Below are 22,933 nucleotides of genomic sequence, written 5' to 3' on the forward strand. Positions count from 1 at the left end.
ACAGAGCTCACTAGGAAGAGACAGCCTGTCAAGGTAAAGTGGACACCAGAGTGTCAAGGTGCCTTTGAAGCTTTAAAAGCTAAGATTATGGATGCACCTATACTGAAATCCCCTGATTTTGACAAACCATTCATTTTACAAACAGATGCTTCTGAATTAGGACTGGGAGCCGTTTTGTTACAGCAAGGAGAAGATGGGAACCTTTACCCTATCTCATACTTCTCTAGAAAACTCTTGGATAGAGAGAGAAGTTACGCAGTACCTGAAAAAGAAGCTCTTTCTATATTTTGGTCTCTCAATTTACTTAGACCTTACCTATGGGGTCGTAAGTTTACACTCCAAACAGATCACAGAGCTTTAGTTTGGTTACAGAAGATGAAATCTCACAACCAAAAATTGTTGAGATGGAGTCTAGCATTGCAAGATTTTGATTTTGAAGTTCAACACATTCCTGGAAAATTGAATGTAGTGGCAGATGGTCTTTCTAGAATGTACTGTGAAGATTCTTATGAACCTGAACGTTGAAACGATGTATTCAACAGTGTGCTATGTTTCAGTATTGTAATAGTTAATCTGTAGTTGAATTTTGAGATGTAACCAGTTAATTACTTTGAATTACTTTTTAGTTACTTTTGCTTGATTTCTTAAAATTAGATCAGATTAACTGCTCTGAATTTTAACGATAATCAGGGGGGGCATGTGATGATTTGTGTTTTTATGTGTATTAGAATGGGATATGTAGTCCTAAGATTGTCCCAATAGCATCCATTTTGATTTAAAGTCTGTTCTGTAGTAGGAAAGTTTTACATGCTGTTTCAGAGAAGCTTCGCTCTCTGGTTATCTCGTTGCTAAGCTGAGTAGAGAGCAGAGACTTTCGTAGTCAAAATAATTCTGCCACAAAGAATGATAACAACTGAAGATCCATGAGAAAGTTAGGCGGGACAACATGACCCAGGAGGCATTCTGGGAAGAAGAAGAGTGAGGAGAGAAAAAAAAGATGGAGTTTGCCTGAGAAAGGGGCAGACACGTGCTTTTCCCTAAATGGACTATTTTTCCTACCATGGACTGGTTTTCATCTAGCATCAGCCTTTGAAGACCCAAGACACGTGAGATGGACTATGTTATCCTTTATATTAGTTAGCATAGTTTCATTTCTTTATTTTTTCAGCTGGAGTGGGGGGAGTGGAGTGTTCCGTTGGTCTTGAATGAAAATGTACCTACTAAACTATTTTACTATCAACTGAAATCTTTTCTAAAGCAAATCTTTTCAATAAAGCAGTAATGTTTGAAACTGCAGGTGTTAGTTCTTGCACAGACGGGCTGAATGTCTAATTGGCCACGTGTGTTTGCTACCCTAAGTTATAGAGCCAGATTGTTCTGAGTATAGCTCAAGGATGTGTCTGTGTGTGTTGCTTTCTTACTAAGGAGATTGGCTTCTGAGGAAGAAAATTTAGACAGAACCCGGCTGAGTTCCAAGTGGCTCTGCTCAGCAGTTAGAGGTTTGTCTGGTTTTCGTACTCGTCCCAATTTCCGGCACCCCCATAAATCTTCTTGGAGATAAGGGGCTGCTTACAATCACTTCCTTGGTTTGTCAGTGCCAGATCAAATTTTATTATGGTATATCAAAATGTGTTATTTTTGTTTATTTTTAATCTAATATCTAAAGCTTTACATTTCCTTATGCTATCTCACAGGTTATTTTAATACTTAGTCCCACAGATCTTTGCAATCTGTTATTTTCTTAATTTTTAAAAATAATTGGGTGTCATCTGTAAACATGACCACCTAATTACTCATGTCTAATTCAGTGCTATTTATGAACAAGGTAAAAAGACCGGCCCCAGTTCAGCCTCTAGAACAGGGGTCTCGAACATGCGGCCCGGGGGCCATTTGCAGCCCCCCAGATGATAGTTTGTGGCCCTTGCCTTGCCTGCCCCCCCCCAAAGCACCCACACATCCTCTGCTGTCAAGCGTTAAAAAAAAAGCCTTGCCTCGCTCGCCGGCTCTCTCCCAAGACAGCACCTCTTGCACCCTCCATCCAGAACTGCAGCCTGCCAGCCAGCCCACCTGTCTGTCGGCTAAGGAAACTCCTGGTCGGCCTCCTCGGGCTCTTGCTCCACTTGGCGGAAAATCTGATGCAGCCCAGCCTCACCCAGACTCTGTCTCTAGCGGCCCCCAGGTAAATTGAGTTTAAAACCCCTGCTCTAGAAGGAGCAGCATTAGCATCTCTCCAGTGCAAGAATTAATCATTTATTGCTACTCTCTGCTTCTTCGTGTTTACCTTCCTCTCCATAAGAGGACTACTTTTATCCCAAAACTGCTCAGTTTGCCCAATATTCTCTTGTGGAGCCCCACTGGCAAAGTAGGAATAATGTTACTGGCACTGGCAAATTGGCACTAATTAGAGATTTGTTTTTAATTTCACAGTGCCTTCACCTCATTTGTTGCACACATTCTGAAAATTAAAAAAGACCCCTGGCACACATGGTGACACCATTTCAGTATGGTTTGGAAAAGAAATAAAGTGTTTAGGGTTTTTTGTGTGTTTCAGGATTGCAGTTTGTAGATTTTGAGTCATAAAATCAAATGATTCAAATATAGTAATAAAAAAAGCTTATGTGGATCCACCCATGGGCTAGATTGAAGTTGTGTGGATAAACCTGAGTAACAGGTGAAATACAGTAGGAAAGAATTGTGTGAGATCCAAAGGTATTTTTTAAACTAAAACTGATGTTCTAGTTTGCCATGTGGGAACTAATATGATTCATGGCAGAACAGGGAGCAATAGGGAAAGATCTAAAAACCTTCTGATACTGCTTGGCTATAGTTCAGTATTGGAAAAAAGGAGCATCTCATTTATTAGCATAAGTTCATGTGCCTGTGTTAAAGAAATAGAGAGCCATACCCCTGTTAACTATCTGCTCTGCACCATGGTTACATGTTCACTGCAGCTAGGTAAAATGTACAGTTTCAGAAGAAGTTCCTCTGCTCCCCCCCCCCACCTAATTACTTAAACCTAGGAATTTCTTTGCCTTTTGTGAACAAGTTTAGTTTTGGCTCTCTTAAGGATTCTTGTCCAGTGAAAAAGCTTGCTGTTAGTATATAGGCCCCATTCTTGATCACTTTCTGTAGGAGTTGAATAGTAGAAATGGAAACAGACCTTTTGTTGTTGTTTACTCATTAAGTTGTGTTCAACTCTTCATGACCTCATGGACCAGAGCACACCAGGCCCTCCTGTATTCCATTGCCTCCCGGAGTTGGGTCAGATTCATGTTGGTCGCTTCAATGACACTACCCATCCATCTCGTCCTCAGTCATCCCCTTCTCCTCTTGCCTCCCCACTTTCCCAACATCAGGGTCTTTTCCAGGGAGTCTTCTTATATGATGGCCAAAGTATTGGAGCCTCAGCTTCAGGATCTGCCCTTCCAGTGAGCACTCAGGGTTGATTTCCTTCAGAACGGATAGGTTTGTTCTTTTTGCAGTCCAGGGGACTCTCAAGAGTCTCCTCCAGCACCACACTTCAAAAGCATCAGTTCTTCGGCAGTTAGCCTTCTTTATGGTCCAGCTCTCACTTCCATACATCGATACTGGAAAAACCATAGCTTTGACTATGCGGACCTTTTGTTTCTGTCCATGGAGTTTCCTTGGCAAAGATACTGGAATGGCTTGCCAGTTCCTACTCCAGGTGGATCGCGTTTAGTCGGAACTCTCCACTATGACCTGTCCGTCTTGGGTGTCCCTGCACGGCATAGCCTATAGCTTCTCCGAATTATTCAAGCCCCTTCGCCACAACAAGGCAGCAATCTGTGAAGGAGAACAGAGCCTTAGTTTAGTGATATTGTGACTTTAGTGGTTTTATATTTCTTTTGATTGCCGTAAGCCATATTTTGCAGTTTAGTTGGAAAGGCAGAATATAAATGCTTTAAATAAGTCACTTAAAATGCACCTCTTTTGTGAGCGAACAAGTGTCAATTATGAAAAACGAAACCTTTTTTCTGTTGAGGAACTTATAGTCTATACTAGTGGTTTCAACCGTTTTTCACTTACGTATCTCTTGGGAGCCTATTTCCATAAACTCTATCCTTCATATTAGCCAGCTCTAACACATGGCTGCTCCTCAAAACCAAGCTTCGCCTAACAGGCTGAACACAAAGGCTACAGGAGCAACCAGTATACAATAAGTGTGGTTACCAGCAGCAACAGTAACACTTGCAGAATTAACGGGGCAGCTTCTCAAAAACAGGCTTCCCGGCGCAAAAAAAACTTCTTGCTGCCTTCCTTTCCTGACAAGCTACAAGAGGATGCAATGGTGCTTGCTTCATCCACTAAGATGCAGCAATTTTTTTACCTTTCCTAGCCCTCATTCCCCCTCCCTCTCTCCCTGACATGCAGGATGCACAATACCCGTGGAAGGAATAGGGGAGAGGAAGTGTTGAGAGAGATTGGCTTCTAGGCCTCCTTCCGCCAGGGACCCATGAAAGCCTCTTAATACCCCACAACGCACCCTCACCTGTTTGCCTGCCCTCTTTCAGCCCTTATAAGGACAGAAAGGGCCAGACTCAAACCTGAGGCACTCTGCCAAAGTGCTCCTTTCCTTCCTCCCCTCAGCAGTTCTGAGCCAGGATCTGCCTCAGGTACTTGCTGCTGTCAGAAAACTGGTCAAAGTGAAGGGGCAGGGCTTGCAAAGGAAACAAATGCAAGCGTGTCCTACACCAGTGGTCCCCAACCTTTTCTGAACTGCGGACCGGTTGGGGGGGTTCTGTGCTCAAGGGGCAACCCCCTGCTCGTGGGGGGCACTCGCTCACGCGGGTGGTTGCAGGCGTGGGGGAGCATGCATGCGTGGAGGAATGCATGTGGGGAGGCAGGAGATCTGTGTCTCCAGCCCAGTCCCGCAAAGGCCACCATATAGGCATTAGTGGGAGGCAAAGTAGTAAATGTGTCCATGATTTGCTTCACACTCTTTAATGAACAATGGGTTTAACCTCTTTTGCGCACATGTGGGAAGAAACAAGTTGACAGATATGCCTATTCCTGCCATTCTTCCCCCCCCCCCGTACTCCTAAATGTCCTAATTTGTACCTGTGGGGGGTACATATACTTCTGGTTGGGAACCACTGGCTTTTACTGAAGAAAGCAGTTTTAACCATTTAAGCAACTTTTTAGCTTGACTTAAAGACTTTGTTTCTATTAGTGCAAATTCAAAACTTATTCATCAGGATGTTACTTGCTGCTACCTTTATATTTTTTTCTCTAGTTTTGCTTGAAACCCCATTTTACTTCCTGAATATCTTCAGCCATGGAGTACTGCCCCCTCACTGCAATCAACGTTTCCTGCCTTGTGAAATCGGCTGTGTTAAATACTCACTTAAGGAAGGCATAATTGCAGCTTTTCATCGTTTTGTAGATCCAGGTGAGTTTTGAGGAGAGAGTGAAAGTCGATTCTTTGTTTTCTATCTGCATAGAGGGGAAAGAGGCTTTAGCAGAAGGAAAATTCAGTTTTATCAAGCTAGCTGGTTCCTGTTCTTTCTTTAGAACAGAAAGAGCTCAACTTTGCAACAACTAACAGCTTAGCATTGTTTAATATATATTGTATATATTCTTTGTGGTCTTCTGCAGGTGAAGTGCCACTGGGTTTTCGGTTTCATTGCCAAGCTGCAGGTAGGTTTTGGGCAAAAGGGATAGGAATTATGGATTATCAAAGTTTTGTGTGACTTGCATGTATTTTAGATTTCCTGGGATATTTCATTTGACTATTAAAAGTATAATAGGACCCCCAAATCTGCAAGGGAACAGTTCCAATCCTCCTGCCTCTGTGGATGCAGAAAACCATGTGTAGCAGAGCCTCTACGTAGAATGGTTTCTACCTCCCTGTAGTGGTCATTTCTGATATCTACATCATGGAAATATGTATTGGGGGTTTCTTTTTCTCTCTTCATATTTGTGATATTTTCAGTCCCTGGATAAGTGAAGCTGTGGATACTGATCCCACGGATACAGGGGTCCTAATGTAATATGTCATGATTAACATGTTACCCGTAAGGTATTGTTATTCTAGAACCCTTTTCTCTGATTTTTAGTCTAGCACTTCAGTTTTTGATTGTCAATGGTTAAGCATTGCACAGGATCCTTTCAATAAAATGCTGAGCTATATTTCTGTATGCAATTTTTTTTAACTCACCCTAAAATGCTGTAAATCTGTCAAAGTACTGTATAGGATTTTGTTCATAAAATCATTAATGAACTTATAAATAAACAATGAAGTGTTCTTTTGCCCTTGATTCTCTGAGAAGAGATGTTGATGATATCAGCTGCATCTATGAGATAAACAAATGTCAACAAAGTCTAGAGAATGTTTTTTTGACAACAGTAGGAAAAAAATAATAGGAAAAGTAGATTGAACAATCTCTTTTTTGACAACAGTTTTGAATATGAGCATTTGTATTTATGCTACCAAAATGATTTGGAGAAAAGTCAAAAGCAACTTTTGGGAGATTCTAAAGACTCCAGTTGTTCTCTATTGCTGCCATTTGATGGAGTGAAAATTAATGGATAGTACTTCACTACAGAAGAAACAAATATCATAGAATCATAAAAAAGTGAAGTTTGAAGGGGCCTACAAGACCATCAAGTCCAACCACCTACTCAGTGTTCCATGGGAACAGTCATGTTTATATTACCATCATGAAAATAATCTTAAGTAGTGAGATGTTATTCTCTATTTACACTGTTGTTAGGATAAAAATGTCCTGATTCTATCAAATGCCCTATAAGCTAGATTAGACTTCTTGTTACTAAACCTTATACTTGTCCCGCAAAATAAATAGAAAAATGTTTAGGAGAATTGCTTTGCCAGCACTATAATAAAAAGAAAGTATGGGGTTGTTTAATGGAAATGAGTTACAAGATGGTCAAGCTGCAGGTGATGTTGAGTACTGAAATTACTCAGTGCTACTTCTCTCTTTTAATTGTATCTAAAAGAGAGCAGAAGTAGCACTGTGGTTTGCAGTTATGTGGGCATTACTGTATGGGTAAGACATTTCAGTTTAGATTTTCTGCTATATGTTAATTTAATTGCTTAAGGCTAAAAATTATATTACTTAGATTTTAGAATGTGAATAAAATATCTGAATTTTTATGCTTATACAGTTTTACTTTTTTTGAAATTGACAGTTTTCTTGTATATGAAATGGAAAGTAAATAAAAGCATGTAAAAAGTGACTGATTCACTTTTATACTCAGAAAATAGACTAAAAAGGTGAAATGTTTGAAGAGCAAGCTGCTTCACCATGAGTGATACTTAAGCAGTTCTGCACAAAAGAGAGATGAAGCATTTATACAGAGATACCCAGATGAATCTATGTTGTAATGTGCTAAGATCCGAGTTCCACAAAAACAAGACTCTCTCTTGCAAAGAGGAATGCCTGCTGTGGAAAACCAGGCTTTCTTCTGACCCTTCAGGATTCATGTATCAGCGGGCTGTGTGGGACAGAACTAACCAGAAAAACCAATGGCTAGATTCCTGTGACGTAGTGTGGATGTCACCAGATGGTAAATAGAGAAACCAAATGAACTATGTAGTTGGAAACAGGAGATGGAAAACCTGTGCATTCTAAAAGAAGACCAGGAGTGGGCTGTGGTACTGATCATGAGCTGTTAAAATCCAGCATTGTAGATAGAAAAAAACATACACACTATAATAATCATAATGCCAAAATATAATCTGAACAACATTCCTGATCCATTTAATGTTCACATAAGGAACAGACCTGCATTATTAAACTCAGTTGACCGTGAACCAGAAGAATTATGAACTGGAACTGGAGATATTATCAGGAAGATAGCAAAAGGCAAGTCTTGTAGTAACAGTAAAAACTTAGATGGATATTGGAAGAAGCACTTAAAATTACAAAGGAAGAAGCAAAAGTAGGGTCAGAACCCTGAATGCAGTTTTTCAGTGAGCGTTACAGACAAAGAGAACTACTACAACAATCAGTTCAAAGATAAAGGAAACAACAAATAGAGAAAAATAAAGATATCTCCCCAGAAATCTAAGAAATCACAGAGAAATTCAGGCCTAAATTAAGAATGTTGAATGACCAACAGAAAAGCACACTGTCTGACTAGAAGAAAATAAAAAGAAGGTAAAACAATATACCAAAAATCTATACAGAAGGGGCAAAAGGATGACAAACTCCTTTGAAGAAGAAGCCAATAATGAAGAACTTGCAGTTCTAGAAAGCGAAGTGAAAGCTGCTCTGCAAGAAGTAGGAAGAAGCGAATCCCCATGAGTAGATGGAATATCAATAGAACTGCTTCAAGCCACAGGGAATGAATGTGTCAAAATCCTGACAAGAAAATGTCAGCAAATTTGGAAAACAAAACAATGGCCCCAGGACTGAAAATGCTCAATATACATGCCAGTCCCTAAGAAAGGAGATACCAAGAAGTGTAATAATTATAAGACCCTTGCTGTAAATTCCCATGCAAGCAAAGTGATGCTCAAAGTCTTGCAACAAAAGCTTTTAGCTTATTGTTGTTGTTGTTTAGTCATTTAGTCGTGTCCGACTCTTCGTGACCCCATGGACCAGAGCACGCCAGGCCCTCCTATCTTCCACTGCCTCCCGGAGTTGTGTCAATTTCATGTTGGTTGCTTCGCAGACACTGTCCAGCCATCTCATCCTCTGTCGTCCCCTTCTCCTCTTGCCGTCACACTTTCCTAACATCAAGGTCTTTTCCAAGGAGTCTTCTCTTCTCATGAGATGGCCAAAGTACTGGAGCCTCACCTTCAGGATCTGTCCTTCCAGTGAGCACTCAGAGTTGATTTCCTTTAGAATTGATAGGTTTGTTCTCCTTGCAGTCCAGGGGACTCTCAAGAGCCTCCTCCAGCACCACAGTTCAAAGGCATCAATTCTTCGGCGGTCTGCTTTATTTATGGTCCAGCTCTCACTTCCATACATCACTGCAGGAACAACCATAGCTTTGACTACTCGGACTTCTGTTGGCAAGGTGATGTCTCTGCTTTTTAAGATGCTGTCAAGGTTTGTCATCGCTTTCCTCCCCAGAAGCAGGCGTCTTTTAATTTCCTGACTGCTGTCTCCATCTCCAGTGATCATGGAGCCCAAGAAAGTAAAATCTGTCACTGCCTCCATATCTTCCCCTTCTATTTCCCAGGAGGTAATGGGACCAGTGGCCATTATCTTAGTTTTTTTGATGTTGAGTTTCAGGCCATTTTTTCCACTCTCCTCTTTCACCCTCATTACAAGGTTCTTTAATTCCTCCTCACTTTCTGCCATCAGAGTGGTATCATCTGCATATCTGAGATTGTTGATATTTGAATTTACAAGAGTTTAGTAGGACTGTTGCAGACAGGATATTTTGGAAAATGTTCATTCATAAGAGTCACCATGAAACAAAGACACGTAACAACAAAACATAATTATTGTAAATTTCATCTGCAAATTGCCACATGTTAAGAAGTCATCATGTGCGTTTGCTAATACATGCTGAATCACAGTGCACAATAGCAAATGCCTGCACTGACTCTTAACTTGTCACAATTTGTTTTTGAGATTTGCATCAATTGAGTTGTGCTGGGTGATACAGGATTTTGGTCATTATTGTTAAGCAGAAAGCTCTTTTAAACTATTAAAATCAATCATTTTTTAGTAGATTTGTGCTTGTAAATGACAACCATTGGTAGTCCTTGGATAATCTACCATGGGTTCAAGGTGATCCCTACATATAATAATTTTCTTGTTCATAAATACTTGCTTCTTACACAGGAGATTGAATTAGTTCTCATCCTGTCTAAAAATTTTCTAAATCTTGAAAATTGATAGATTTTTTAATCTTGTAAATTGCAAGTGTTAAGTGTAAGTATATTCAAAATATGAATGTGTATGTCATAAATAATTACCATGCGACCTTAAAACACTTAAATTTTTTTCTTAATTAGGTGATGCTACGCATAGGATTCCTATAACTGGATTTCAGCTTGCAACTTCAAATTATTCTGTTGTGTTACGTGATTTATACACATTTATTCAGCCACGCTGGGGGATCTGGCCACCTGTCTATTGTAAGGTAAAGTATAGCACCTTCAGTTGTTGATATTTGCTTCATGTTTTTAGAAATAGTAAGAAATATCCACCAAAATACTTATTTTTTTCACAGGCAGGTAGTACTAATTTTTTTATTATTAGAATAGTTAGCCAGTGGCAAGTTTTCACTTAACTACTTGCCTGCTCAGCTAGGAAAAAACTTCAGAGGACATGTTCCCCCAGTCCTGAACATCATGCCCCGACTCATCCAAAAAACCAACTAGAGACACACCCAATCTTTACAAGAACATCCACAAGGGGGAAAGCCCAGTTAGTTCATTCTAGCTAGAAAAAGTGAACACCCCCCCCCGGTGGGATTAACATAGTTTACTTTTTCTAGACTTTCAAGAAGCTCTTCAGTTTTTGGATTAGTAAGAAAGATCAATCTTTCTCTCACTCAGTTTAAATATCAGAATAGTAAATAATGTGTCCTAGATGTTCTATTTCTACCTCTTCTTTGTTCCTCTACTTCCACGCCCCCCCCCGAAAGGCTAGTCACTTTCAATGTCTTTGCTGCAGGAATCTGAAAGGGTGTACTCCACCACTCAAGGAAAAAAGAAATTTGGGGATATGGTGTGGTATACTGAGGCTGAAAAAAATGGTGAAATCATTAGCTTGCAACTTGACTCTTGAATTCAATACAGTGGTGCCTTGAGTTACAAACTTAATTGTTCCGGAAGATGGGCGTAACTCAAGTTGGTCATAACTCAAAGCACCATTTCCCACAGGAATACATTGAAACCCCATTAATCCGTTCCAGCTGGAAAAAAAACCCCACTGAAAAACAAAAACACTGCAAGACCCATCGGAAACGCGATTGATCTGTTCCTGCTAGAAAAAAAAACCACCAAAAAGCAAACAAAGAGTGCAACACCCATTGGAAACGCGATTGATCTGTTCCAGCTAGGAAAAAAAAACACCAAAAAGCAAACAAACACTGCAAGACCCATTGGAAATGCGATTGATCTGTTCCGGCTGGGGGTAAAAAAATCACCAAAAAGCAAAAAAACCCCGCAAGACCCATTGAAAATGCAGTTGATCTGTTCCAGCCGGAAGGGAAAAAAAGACCAAAAAGCAAACAAAGACTGCAAGACCCATCGGAAATGCGATTGATCCATTCCGGCCAGGGGGAAAAACCACTGAAAAGCAAACACTGCAAGACCCATCACAGCACAGAAACATAACCCCCCACCCAAGCCCAAACCCATGCTGCAAAACCCTGTACTCACTCAGAACAAACATTTTAAAAAGCAGAAAACAGTACCAGGCAGCCTGAAACCACTTCCAAATGCACACTCTCTAACCACTGGGGTGAAAAAGCTACAAAGAAGCAGCCTCTTTGCCAACCAACGGTTAGCAGTTTAAATTTTCCGCCTTTTTCCGGTCGCGAGTCAAAGCAAAATTTTGCGGCTGGAGCTGGTCGTAACTCAAAATGGTCGGAAGTCAAGATGTTCGTAAGTCAAGGCACCACTGTATTAAACTTCCTATCTCCCCCCCTTTTCCCTCCCTCAGGTTCCAAGGCTCCCTAAAGATCCATTTTGACCAGGGAAAGCCTTTGGGAGCTTTAGAATGGTGCAGCAGCCTTTAATATTGGAAAATTATATCTCAAAAACCCTAGAAGGGATTGCCGCAAGTCAAAATTATTATAATTCATAGGGTTGCTTTTTGATTTGTTCATGAATGGATTGGAGTTGGAGATGAGCAGGAACATAGCATGTTGTTTCTAGTTATTTGGTTAATAAAGAGTTGAAGGGACCAGAACAGAAGCCATGCCCCAGTTCATTTTCATAGAATTTTCTGTTAGACTTCTGTTGATGCCCCAGTTGATACAGGTATCTGCAGTGTTGCTGATGGGAGAAGGTTTCCTATTTTTAGTTAAATTTACAGTGTTTCAAGAATACTGTGTTTGATATCTTGTAAGTAGAGGGGAATCTATTTAATGGACTTGAAATGGGAGGTTTCAGGTAGTGACACATTATTTATTTCAGTTGTATTAATTGATGTCTATAAACTCCTATTTTTTTAGTCTGATGATCATTTTAGGATCAGTTGGTGTCTGACGCATATGGCTACAAAAGCAGGTAAGAAACTGCTTTTGTTAACCATAGAAAGGATGTTAGTTTTCTGTATTTAAATATGGATTTATCTGTTTAAAAACTTGTTTCTGCTTTTAATGCATTTTCTTTCTGATAGGCACAGCAAATCACTTAGAGCTTCTCAATGTGGAAGATCTGATTGTAGAGCTGTATAATCAGAAGCTTCAAAAAGAACCTTCAAAGACTTGGGTGTGCAACATCCTGGATTGCTGCATGTGGGATTACTCAGGAAACACTAGGTATAATGGGTAGCCCTTTCCCTCTTTTCTCTACCAGTTAGAACTGCTGTATATCACTGCACAAAATGTTTTTGTGTTGTGGCTTTTAAATTTTTGGAAAACATTAGCTAATGGATTGCTGGTGGGTCTTAAAAGTATTTTGCAAGATAAGTAATATAACAAGCCCAGAAAAAAAAATCCAAATAGCTTCCTGGAGTGTTTGAGTGAATGCAATGCTTCGTATTCACTATTGTTTCCAAAATAAACTATACTGGCCTTTTGATCATTTTATTCGTTTAGTCGTTTAGTCGTGTCCGACTCTTCGTGACCCCATGGACCAGAGCACGCCAGGCCCTCCTATCTTCTACTGCCTCCCGGAGTTGTGTCAAATTCATGTTGGTTGCTTCGCAGACACTGTCCAGCCATCTCATCCTCGGTCGTCCCCTTCTCCTCTTGCCATCACACTTTCCCAACATCAGGGCCTTTTCCAGGGAGTCTTTTCTTCTCATTAGATGGCCAAAGTACTGGAGCCTCAGCTTCAGGATCTGTCCTTCCAGTGAGCACTCAGGGTTGATTTCCTTTAGAATTGATAGGTTTGTTCTCCTTGCAGTCCAGGGGATTCTCAAGAGTCTCCTCCAGCACCACAATTCAAAGGCATCAATTCGTCTGCGGTCTGCTTTCTTTATGGTCCAGCTCTCACTTCCATACATCACGACAGGAAAAACCATAGCTTTGACTATTCGGACTTTTGTTGGCAAGGTGATGTCTCTGCTTTTTAACATGCTGTCAAGATTTGTCATCGCTTTCCTCCCAAGAAGCAGGCGTCTTTTAATTTCGTGGCTGCTGTCTCCATCTGCAGTGATCATGGAGCCCAGGAAAATAAAATCTGTCACTGCCTCCATATCTTCCCCTTCTATTTCCCAGGAGGTGATGGGACCGGTGGCCATGATCTTAGTTTTTTTGATGTTGAGTTTCAGACCGTTTTTTGCACTCTCTTCTTTCACCCTCATTACAAGGTTCTTTAATTCCTCCTCACTTTCTGCCATCAAAGTGGTGTCATCTGCATATCGGAGGTTGTTGATATTTCTTCCGGCAATCTTAATTCCGGCTTGGGATTCCTCCAGTCCAGCCTTCCGCATGATGTATTCTGCATATAAATTGAATAAGCTGGGAGACAATATACAGCCTTGTCGTACTCCTTTCCCAATTTTGAACCAATCAGTTGTTCCATATCCAGTTCTAACTGTTGCTTCCTGTCCCACATATAGGTTTCTCAGTAGATAGATAAGGTGGTCAGGCACGCCCATTTCTTTAAGATCATTTTATATCAGTTGTAAATTGGAAAAAAACAGTTCTTCATGGTCTCTGTGCATCCTTGCTTACAAGTTCGGGCCTGTGCAAGCCCCCCATGTGAAACCTTCTAGGTGAAGAGTTTTGACTATAGCTATGGTCCCTATCTACAGGGCATGTGCCAGTGCACAGTTCTATTTGCCACAGCAGCCAAATTTTTTGAATTTCTCAGCTAGAGAGATTTCCTGAGGAAAATCACTGTGGAGCTGTGTGTGTCTTCTTTTGATTTATTTATTGTAGTTATTCAGTTACAACATTTTATTTTGATTGCTTTCATCTTAATACATTCTGGATTTGTTTTGTTCTTTGTTCCTTCGGGGCCTATCTTTTTTCAAATCTTGTATAAGGTAAAGATTCCTGTCACAGATTTACACAAATATGTATTGTGGTTGTTGTAGGTTTTTTGGGCTCTTTGGCCGTGTTCTGAAGGTTGTTCTTCCTAATGTTTTGCCATTCTCTGTGGCTGGCATCTTCAGAGGACAGCACTCTGTGTTCTCGAGATGCCGGCCACAGAGACTGGTGAAGCGTTAGGAAGAACAACCTTCAGAACACGGCCAAAGAGCCCGAAAAACCCACAACAACCATTAAATCCCGGCCGTGAAAACCTTCGCGAATACAAATATGTCTTGCTTGCTTAGGGGAGGCATGCATAACCCCCACTTGTAAAATCTGTCTGACTTTCTCCAGTCAAAGCTAGAGAAATGATCATATCAGATTCAAGTATTTTCTTTTTGAGAAGACACTTGGCAACAGTATCCCAGAACTGATTCAGTTTGTGAATTCACCTATTTGTGAATCACCTGGAGTTCTGAAAGTCCTTAGGAAGTGTGCCGCTTATACTGAATACTGCCCCAGAGTGCTTTAAGCATTCTGGGGGCAGTTTACAATTTAATTACAATTTAGTTATCTGGGCTTCACATTTCCCCCACTCTCCGGCAAACTGGGTACTTAATTTATCAACTTCAGAAGGATAGAATGCTGAGCCAACCTTGATCCAGCTACCTGAGCCTAGGATCAAACTCAGATCATGAGCAGAGTCTTTACTACAATAGTGCAGTTTAACCACTGCTCCACAGGGGTCCTAATACTAGTTAATCCATCACATCTGCCACAACAGCATCACTGGTGGATCTACCAACAAGGCAGGCATTAATGCTGTTGTCAGTGCTTCTGTTGACAGGTCTCCTTGGTACTGACCCCATAGATATGGAAGACTAAGGTACACAAATTGAAGGGAACAGAGAAAACAGAATTGCCGAAAAAAAGTGGAACATGCTGCCTTGATCTTACTTCAAAATGAGGAGGTGCATGCTATTTTTGTCAAACTGTGGTGGCAAACATTCAGCCTCTTGGTCCCCCTATTCAATGGCCCATATCACAGGTAAAATAGAGAAGATGCCAGTTTGGCTGTACTGGCCTAGCAATATGCACCCGAGTGTCCTGGCTCTGCTCCTTCTATATACATTATGCTGGTTATCACCGTTATACTCAAGCAATAGCACCACTCTCATATTGTTCATTTAGAGGGTTGCAAGAGTGTGGTATATATTACTCTCTACTGCATTCATGGGTCAGGTCTCCATATTCTTAAGATCAGCTGTACTCTCTCATACACTATGGTTGCAAACAAAGCTCACCAAGCCAGTATTCTTATGGTAATTACACTATAAGACAAGGAACATCACATCAATAAGATTTAGCACTTGTACAGTGGTGCCCCACATAGCGACGTTAATCCGTTCCGGATTAATCGTCGCTATGCAAAAACATCGCTAAGCAGATAAAAAACCCCATATGGGGCCCCAAACTCACCGTTCAGCAAAGTTCCTCCATAGCGCCGCCATTTTCGCGCCCTCGGTAAGCAAGGGCAGGGCACGAAAATGGTTGTGGTGGCCATTTGGGGCGTGTGGTGGTCATTTTGGAACCGCCGATCAGCTGTTTAAAAAACATCGCAATGCGAAGATCGGTAAGCGAAACGCTTACCGATCATCGCAATGCGATGTTTTGCCATTGAAAACATCGCAGTGCGATTACATTAGCGATCTGAAAAAACAGATCGCTATGCGGATTCGTCGTTAAACGGTGCGCTCGTTAAGCGAGGCACCACTGCACAATGAAAATGGCCACAATATTGTCTCACACACTTTGACATCCATCTTTCTATTTCGTCCATTAGCCTCCACAGTTCCTCATTCAACATCTTCCTTTGAACTGAGTAATTGTGGCCTCTTTCAGTGGTAAGAAAATACCATTTCCTCCCCAGATAAAGAGTAACAGTGCCTGGACATACTTGGCTGCAATTTCAATTCCAGTGCACCAGGCCTCATGACAACTAATCATCAGTACCTGTGATATCAGATGATTACAGCACTTTTGTTTAGACACAGGGAAGATGGCCTGGCAGCAAATTAATTCAACTTGCCAGGTGTCCAGATGTTCAGCTAAAACACTTGTAGGAGCGTTTACATTGTGCTGTCATTCTTGGCTCCAGTGCACCATTCTGTCACAAGTAGAGAGAAAGTGGCAGGTATCCTTCAATGGCCAAGACCCATTTTCTTGCAAAATAGATAAGTCTGATTTTTCCTTGCACTGGCCAATATAGCCATGGTACCAGTTCCTCTGTACTTCAGCAACCATAAATGGTTGTCTTCTTCATACCAACCCAGGTAGTCTTTACCATCCTCTTTGAAATACAAACCTGCTAAAAACAAAGATTTTGACTCTCAGATTTCCATAGGCACTATCGTGCAGTCCGCAGCAGATCGGTGAGTGGACTGTCCGGCTCCGGGGGCTGGACCCTCATTGATGCCACTTGTGCGGGGATATTCGTATACAAATACCCCCATCTCTAGTTGGCAGTTCAAATCCACGCAACAGGATGAGCTCCTGCCAGCCTAGCAGCTTGAAGGCATGTAAATGCGAGTAGATAGGTCAGAGAGTTCCATGTCAGATCATGCTGGCCACATGACCATGGAAAGGGTCTACAGACAAACACTGGCTCTTTGGCTTACAAACGGTGATGAGCACTGGCACCTATAGTCTGGCACAACTGGACTTAATTGTCAATGGGAATCTTTATCTTTACCTGTATTTGAAAATAGTATGGTGAAATCTAGTATTTGCTGTGGAAGAACAAATAACAGTTTGCTCTCCCTTAAATGCATGGGTTATAGCCTTAAAACAGTTCTGCTTGCCCAAATTGATTAGAAAGACGATTAAAATTCCAAGCATGAAGGGATTTTTTTTCTAATGCAAAATGGTAATATAAATGAAAATATTATCTGCTAGCTAGCCTGTTTATCTAGAACTCAAAATGTGATCTAAGTTTTGAAGTATGGTTAAGTTGTTAGCCCTCTGAATTGTGTGTGAGGAAGGGTGAATTATAAATAAACTGAATAAATATGTTTTTGAAATACTAGAGTTGTGATGAAAATTGGTTTATATTTAGGTGCCAGTGGCATGAAGAAAATGATGTGCTATACTGTGCTCTGGCTGCTTGCAAGAAGATTGCGTGAGTATAAAATACAGTGGGCATTTTAGAATGTTTTTCATACCTTTAGAAAAGAGGAAAGTAGTTTCCTGGGCTTCACATTAATCCTGCTCCCACGTAGTGGATTGACATGGTGGCTTGGATAATCTTGTCTGTCTTGAACACTTTGCCTGTGTGTTCTGGTGAATGTTCTGTAGTCAGCTGTTTGTTCACTCCAATTGAATGGACGGCAGGCTTTGTGTTCTTGTAGTGTATTTGCTACTGCGGCAAGTGCAAAATTTGAAATATCAAAGCTCTTAGGATTTCAGTTTAAGTTTTCAAGTGCCATTAGACAAACTTCAGTTTTGTATTGTCACTAAAAATGTCTTCATTTTTGTGGTGAGGTATTCCTTACATTTATGTGTTTACTTAGTACATTTTTGTGCTGTCTTTCTTCCAGTGAAGTTATAGTTTATCACACGGATAAAATTTGGATTATTTCACTATATCCATAACAGCCATGTGTGATACAAGAGATAGCATATTTTGTATCTTTATATTATTAGAGCAATTCAGTAAATGTTCCTCTAGCTTGAGCCTATTACATTTCAAAATCATGCCCACTTCCTATTGCATTTTATCTGCTTATTAAAAATCATCATCACCATCAGAACTGCAGAGCTGGAACAGACCCTATGGATTATTGAATCCAGCCCCTGTCCAGGAGGCACAGTGGGGAATTGAACTTCCAACGTCTAGCTCCGCAGCCTAAGCCACTCAGCTATCTCTAGTGCAAATAGGCCTTGCTTTCTGTCTGTAGCAGAGGAAATGTTTCAGGCCCCAGTTTCTGTAGATTACAGCTGTTGCTGGAAGAAGGTGCCAACTGATGTAGATGTCTACCCTGTTTCCCTGAAAATAAGACCTAACCTGAAAATAAGCCCTAGTATGATTTTTCAGGATGCTCATAATATAAGCCCTACCCCAAAAATAAACCCTAGTTAAGTGAAAGCTGTCCCTCTACCATTGTGCAGGATTGTGCAGCAACCAGAAGATGACATGACTATTTGAATAAATGTACATTGTTGTACATGGAAAAAAAAGCATCCCCTGAAAATAAGTCCTACTGCTTTTATTGGAGCAAAATTTAATATAAGACCGTGTCTTATTTTCAGGGAAAGACAGTAGAAATCTATAGCCAGGATCCTCCTCCTCCTGTACTTTTCCTGGCAAAGGTCTTGTTACTGTGTATCATGATCTTAGGGCATTAAAGGTACTCCACCCTCCACATATATATTGGTATGTTAGTGTACACTGGGATATTTCTTTTCAATATGTGAAAGTGATTGTGCAGTTTTTGTTTTAGTGTTTTTTCCCCTTTTTGTTATAGATATTCCATCAGCAATTCTCTAGCTAGTATGTATAATATTCAGTTAACGGCATCTCATTTACCCTTGCATGAGATGGGCTCCAAGAACACAGTGAATCCTAAGATGATAGTACTGGATGCCAGACGTTTCCAGGTTAATCTTTTAATTTAAGCTTGCTTTTACTTAGATTTTTGTTCTATTTTCCATCTTGATCAATACTAACATTGTCAATTTAATTCATGCTTTTAATTGTTTTATGAATAATTTTATTGTTAGCCGCCCTGAGTAGCCATAGTCTAGAAGGAAAGGATAAAAATCTAATAAATAAATATTTTTTTAAAAAGTTATGCTATCTTTCCAATTTGATCCCCACCAGATGTTTTAAACTAAAATTTCTATCATTCTTAACCATTGGCCATGCTGGTTGAGTTTGATGGCAATGCAAGTCCAACATTTCTGCAGAGCAGAGATTGAAGAAGGCTGTTCTATAGTAATTGCTAAGCTTCCTGGAATATACTTAGAAATGTCTTAGCAGTAAAAGTGATTTTGTTTGTGTTTCCCATCAAGAGTCAGATGCCTGGTAAACAAATGATGCTATGATTGATGTTTGAAAATACTTGCATAAGCTGTAATATAAGAATCCTTTGCAAAAGCTTTGGTTTGACCAAGAGCTTAACAATGGTAGTTATAGAAATGGGAATACTATTTAATGTTTCTTCTTTTCAGGTTAGAAGATTTTTAGATACTAGATACTAAATCCATTTCGCCTTTGGATGCAAAGAATAGGAGAGTAGCTAAACAGTGAATAAGTGAAAAATAGATGAATTTTTGTAATTCTGTTCAAAGCATGAATGTTTAGGTAATTTTTGTCTTTCAATTTCAGAAACTGAGCACTGAGTGGACAGGAAATGATAGGTACTTCGGATCTCTTAATGAGGATCACAGTTCCAGAACTTGTATTGGTGAGTGAAGCTTTAATTTTAAATACAGTGAAAATTGCATTTGCTGTTAAAATTCTTACTAATATATTTCACACCTGCATTACTTGGTATAAGTGAATATGCTTGTATACTCTAACCCTAATGCATCCTTTAACTGATGTTTTCTTCATCATAATCCCTGTGCATCACACATATGTGTTTATTCTACATAGTCAAAGACATCTCGGAATTTTCTATGGCTAAAACAAAAGCAAAAATACTTAGATGGGAGACCTGTTCATGTCTGTTTAGGGATAAAAGGGTGGGGCTCCTGCCTCATCTTTATTTCCTTTCCATCTTCATGGACAGCAGCTTCAGTTAGGTTAGTTTATTTCCACTGCAAGAGTAATATGGGTTCCACTGACCCCTCCCTATCCCAGTGGTTGTTTTTTGTTTTGTTTTTTAAAGTTCCCTAGGCTCCGCTATGGATAGGGACCCACTTTACACTTCATTGAAATATATTTTAAAAGTCTCCCTTCCTCCTTGACTTCTGAATGTTAGAATACTGAGTGAGCACACAATGTGTGACAAAATGCCTCTGGAGCGTAATGTAGAAAAACATTGGTGGGAGATTATGTCATTGGTAAATTTGCCTTGGCCAGATGAAGTTGTGGCTAAATTTGAGAAGAATCACAAAAAAAGGTGATGCAAAAAGGAGCTAGAAGTAAGGAGCTGCCATACTAAGTAATGCTTGCCTGCCTCATGCCATGGGAAACTTTGTCTATGTGACCTGTATGGGTGAAGCGTTATGGCCTGTGATGAAACTTCTTTTGGTATAAATAATTGTCTCTTACCTTGGCCCTGATTTTTTGGAGAAGTTCTTGAGGGTTCTGTAGGGCTTAATTTGGTTTCGTTCCAGAAACACAATTAGAAAAAAAATCCAAAAGGACTGGTAAAATGAAGGACCTGAGAATGAATGAGGCATGTACAGACAGCAAAAATTAGAAATGAATCAATCCCAAAAATCCTTCCCATGCCAATCCCAGACTGCAGTGTGCAGGTCTGTGTAGAATGAAGTGTAAATACTGTATGTGGATTAAAAAATATTAATGGCATGATACGATGACTAAGAGTTTTTACAGCACAAGTATATGTTCATTTTAATATATAATACTTAATAATTTTGCCTTATTATGAATAGAGTGGTGCCCCGCTTAACGATTATCCCGTTTAACAATGAATCCGCTTCACGATGTGTTTTTTTGCGATTGCTATCGCAAAACGATGATCGAATGGGGAAAATCTGCTTCCTGATGATCTGTTCCCTGCTTTGGGAATCGGTTTTTCGCTTTACGACGATCAGAAAACAGCTGGTCGTCGGGTTTCAAAATGGCCACCTGCTGTTCAAAATGGCTCCCCACTGTGCTTAGGACAGATTCCTCGCATTACTGGCACCAGAAAATGGCCGCCCTATGGAGGATCTTCGCTGGACGCTGAGGTATTTCGCCCATTGGAACGCATTGAGTGGTTTTCAGTGCATTTCAATGGGCTTTTTACTTTCGCTTGACAACGACTTTGTTCTACAGCATTTTCGCTGGAACGAATTAATGTCATCAAGCGAGGCACCACTGTATGTTTGCAGAATAGGTTTGGCCAATCATAACTTGCTTAAATTGCCCCACACTCTTGTAATTCTTTAGCTGTTGCAAATTCTGCATATTTCCTAGTGTAGTGTATTAGCCACGTTTTGGCTCCAGAATCCTGCATTTAACATTTATTAGTACTTTTATATTTTAGAAATCTAAAATATGGCCTTTGAGATTTTGACGAATCATCATGATTCTGAAGTCTAAAGGTTTTTAAGTTTGTATAGTTTTTACTGAAAAGAAATTTGCATGTAGTTTTGGGGTGTTAGGATGGAACAAAATCTTGTGGTTTTGACTTTTTTGATATGAAATGCCATTCAGAATCAGTGGTATTAGTTGTAACTGCTTTCTTTTTATATTTGGCCGTTGGATATAAATAAGTTTTAAATTTCTCATGCAGTATGTGACATTTTGTCTAATTGGTATAGTCTGTATGCTGATGAACATACGTTGTTTGTGTAGGTGATCATCCTTCAGGAGTGAAGACTGTGGGTGAAACCACCATTCGGCGTGGAAGAGGAATTGCGCAATTTCTGGAAAGCATTTCCAAGCAGTCCAAGTAGCTAGAACTTGCACTGCAGTACCTCTCATCCAACAGTTTTACATTGTTTCTTGCCATATTAGAGAGTTTAAAAAAATATATTTGCTTTATCATTTATGCTCAGATATTTGTTATCCTTGATGAAAAGAAAGTAATCCTATTCCATTGTTCGAGAAACTCTTAAATATTTACAGAAAGAAATACTAAGTCAAGAGCAAGTTGAGAAGAATATTCTTTAATAGGTATGAATGTTCAATGGAAATAGTAGAAGACTGAGTACAGTGAAAGCAGTAGGACAGCTTTCTGAAACAGTTTCTGGATTATTGAAGACGGTTGTACATTATTCAGAGTCCAATGCTTATTTACACCTACAGTAGTGTGCCACATTATTGGAAATCTTTGCTGCACCTGTAGCATACGGAGCCTATTGTTGTAATTGTAATTTTTTTATATACAATTTATTCCCAGAGGACTTGGTGTGCCTTGGAATACACTCTTGCCCAAGGATCAAAGTTTTATTATCAGAAGATATTCAGATATTCTACAACAATAAAATCAAACAGGCAGTTATAGTAAAATAAGCAGTTAGGGAATCTTCATCCACTTGGCAGCTTGAAATGCCAAGGCACCACTAACCTAGTTATTCATTTATTTTATTTATTTATTAGACTTATATGCCGCCCATCTAGACAATGTCTACTCTGGGCGGCTCACAACAAATAGAATAAAACAATAGTAATATTACAAGAATTTTACAACAGTTTCGCAACAATAGACAGTCATTCAAGATGGAAAGTAAAAGGGAAATTCAGTCACTTAATTTTTCCCCCTATTGTTTCAGAGTATACATTCATGTCATTGCTCTCTTTTTGGAATGCTTAAGTCTAAACCATGATAGATTACAGTACCCTTATTTTCTTGCAAGTACTTAGTTTCATTTTCATTTTATATGTTTTACTGTAAATGTTCACGTTCCTAAATACAATGTTTTTGTGAAATATAGAGTACTGGAAATCCTTGTGTGTGCAGTGGTTTATCAGATTTGGAAATGAGGTTAAGCCATTTGAACAACAGGCACCCAGTGAAAAGCAGAACACATTTAAGTAGCCCAGTATACTGCTGGTATAATATAAAACAAGGATCTGTAATAGTGACAGAGGACCAGTATATGAAATGAATGGCTGCAATTTATTTATCTCAGACTGTTTTTTATTTGGTAACAATTC

The 22,933-nt window shown here is 39.9% G+C and overlaps 1 protein-coding gene across 2 annotated transcripts in view; it reads left to right on the forward strand.

Moving 5' to 3' along the window:
• The window catches only part of MAEL (maelstrom spermatogenic transposon silencer), a 33,763-nt gene extending 11,042 nt beyond the window's left edge, over positions 1-22,721 (forward strand). The window contains exons 4-12 of one of the 2 annotated variants that reach the window (XM_020810711.3): positions 5,255-5,410; positions 5,617-5,658; positions 9,956-10,083; positions 12,127-12,181; positions 12,294-12,435; positions 17,213-17,275; positions 18,621-18,753; positions 19,484-19,562; positions 21,629-22,721. In XM_020810711.3, coding sequence (XP_020666370.2) covers positions 5,255-5,410; positions 5,617-5,658; positions 9,956-10,083; positions 12,127-12,181; positions 12,294-12,435; positions 17,213-17,275; positions 18,621-18,753; positions 19,484-19,562; positions 21,629-21,729 — 899 coding nt within the window. In that variant the 3' untranslated portion in view covers positions 21,730-22,721. The remainder of the gene's footprint in view (positions 1-5,254; positions 5,411-5,616; positions 5,659-9,955; positions 10,084-12,126; positions 12,182-12,293; positions 12,436-17,212; positions 17,276-18,620; positions 18,754-19,483; positions 19,563-21,628) is intronic. The other variant, XM_072993993.2, reaches the window with a different exon arrangement.
• Positions 22,722-22,933: the final 212 nt, after the last annotated feature.

The sequence above is a fragment of the Pogona vitticeps genome, chromosome 3 (genome assembly GCF_051106095.1).
Source record: "Pogona vitticeps strain Pit_001003342236 chromosome 3, PviZW2.1, whole genome shotgun sequence".
Taxonomy (NCBI): Eukaryota; Metazoa; Chordata; class Lepidosauria; order Squamata; family Agamidae; genus Pogona; species Pogona vitticeps.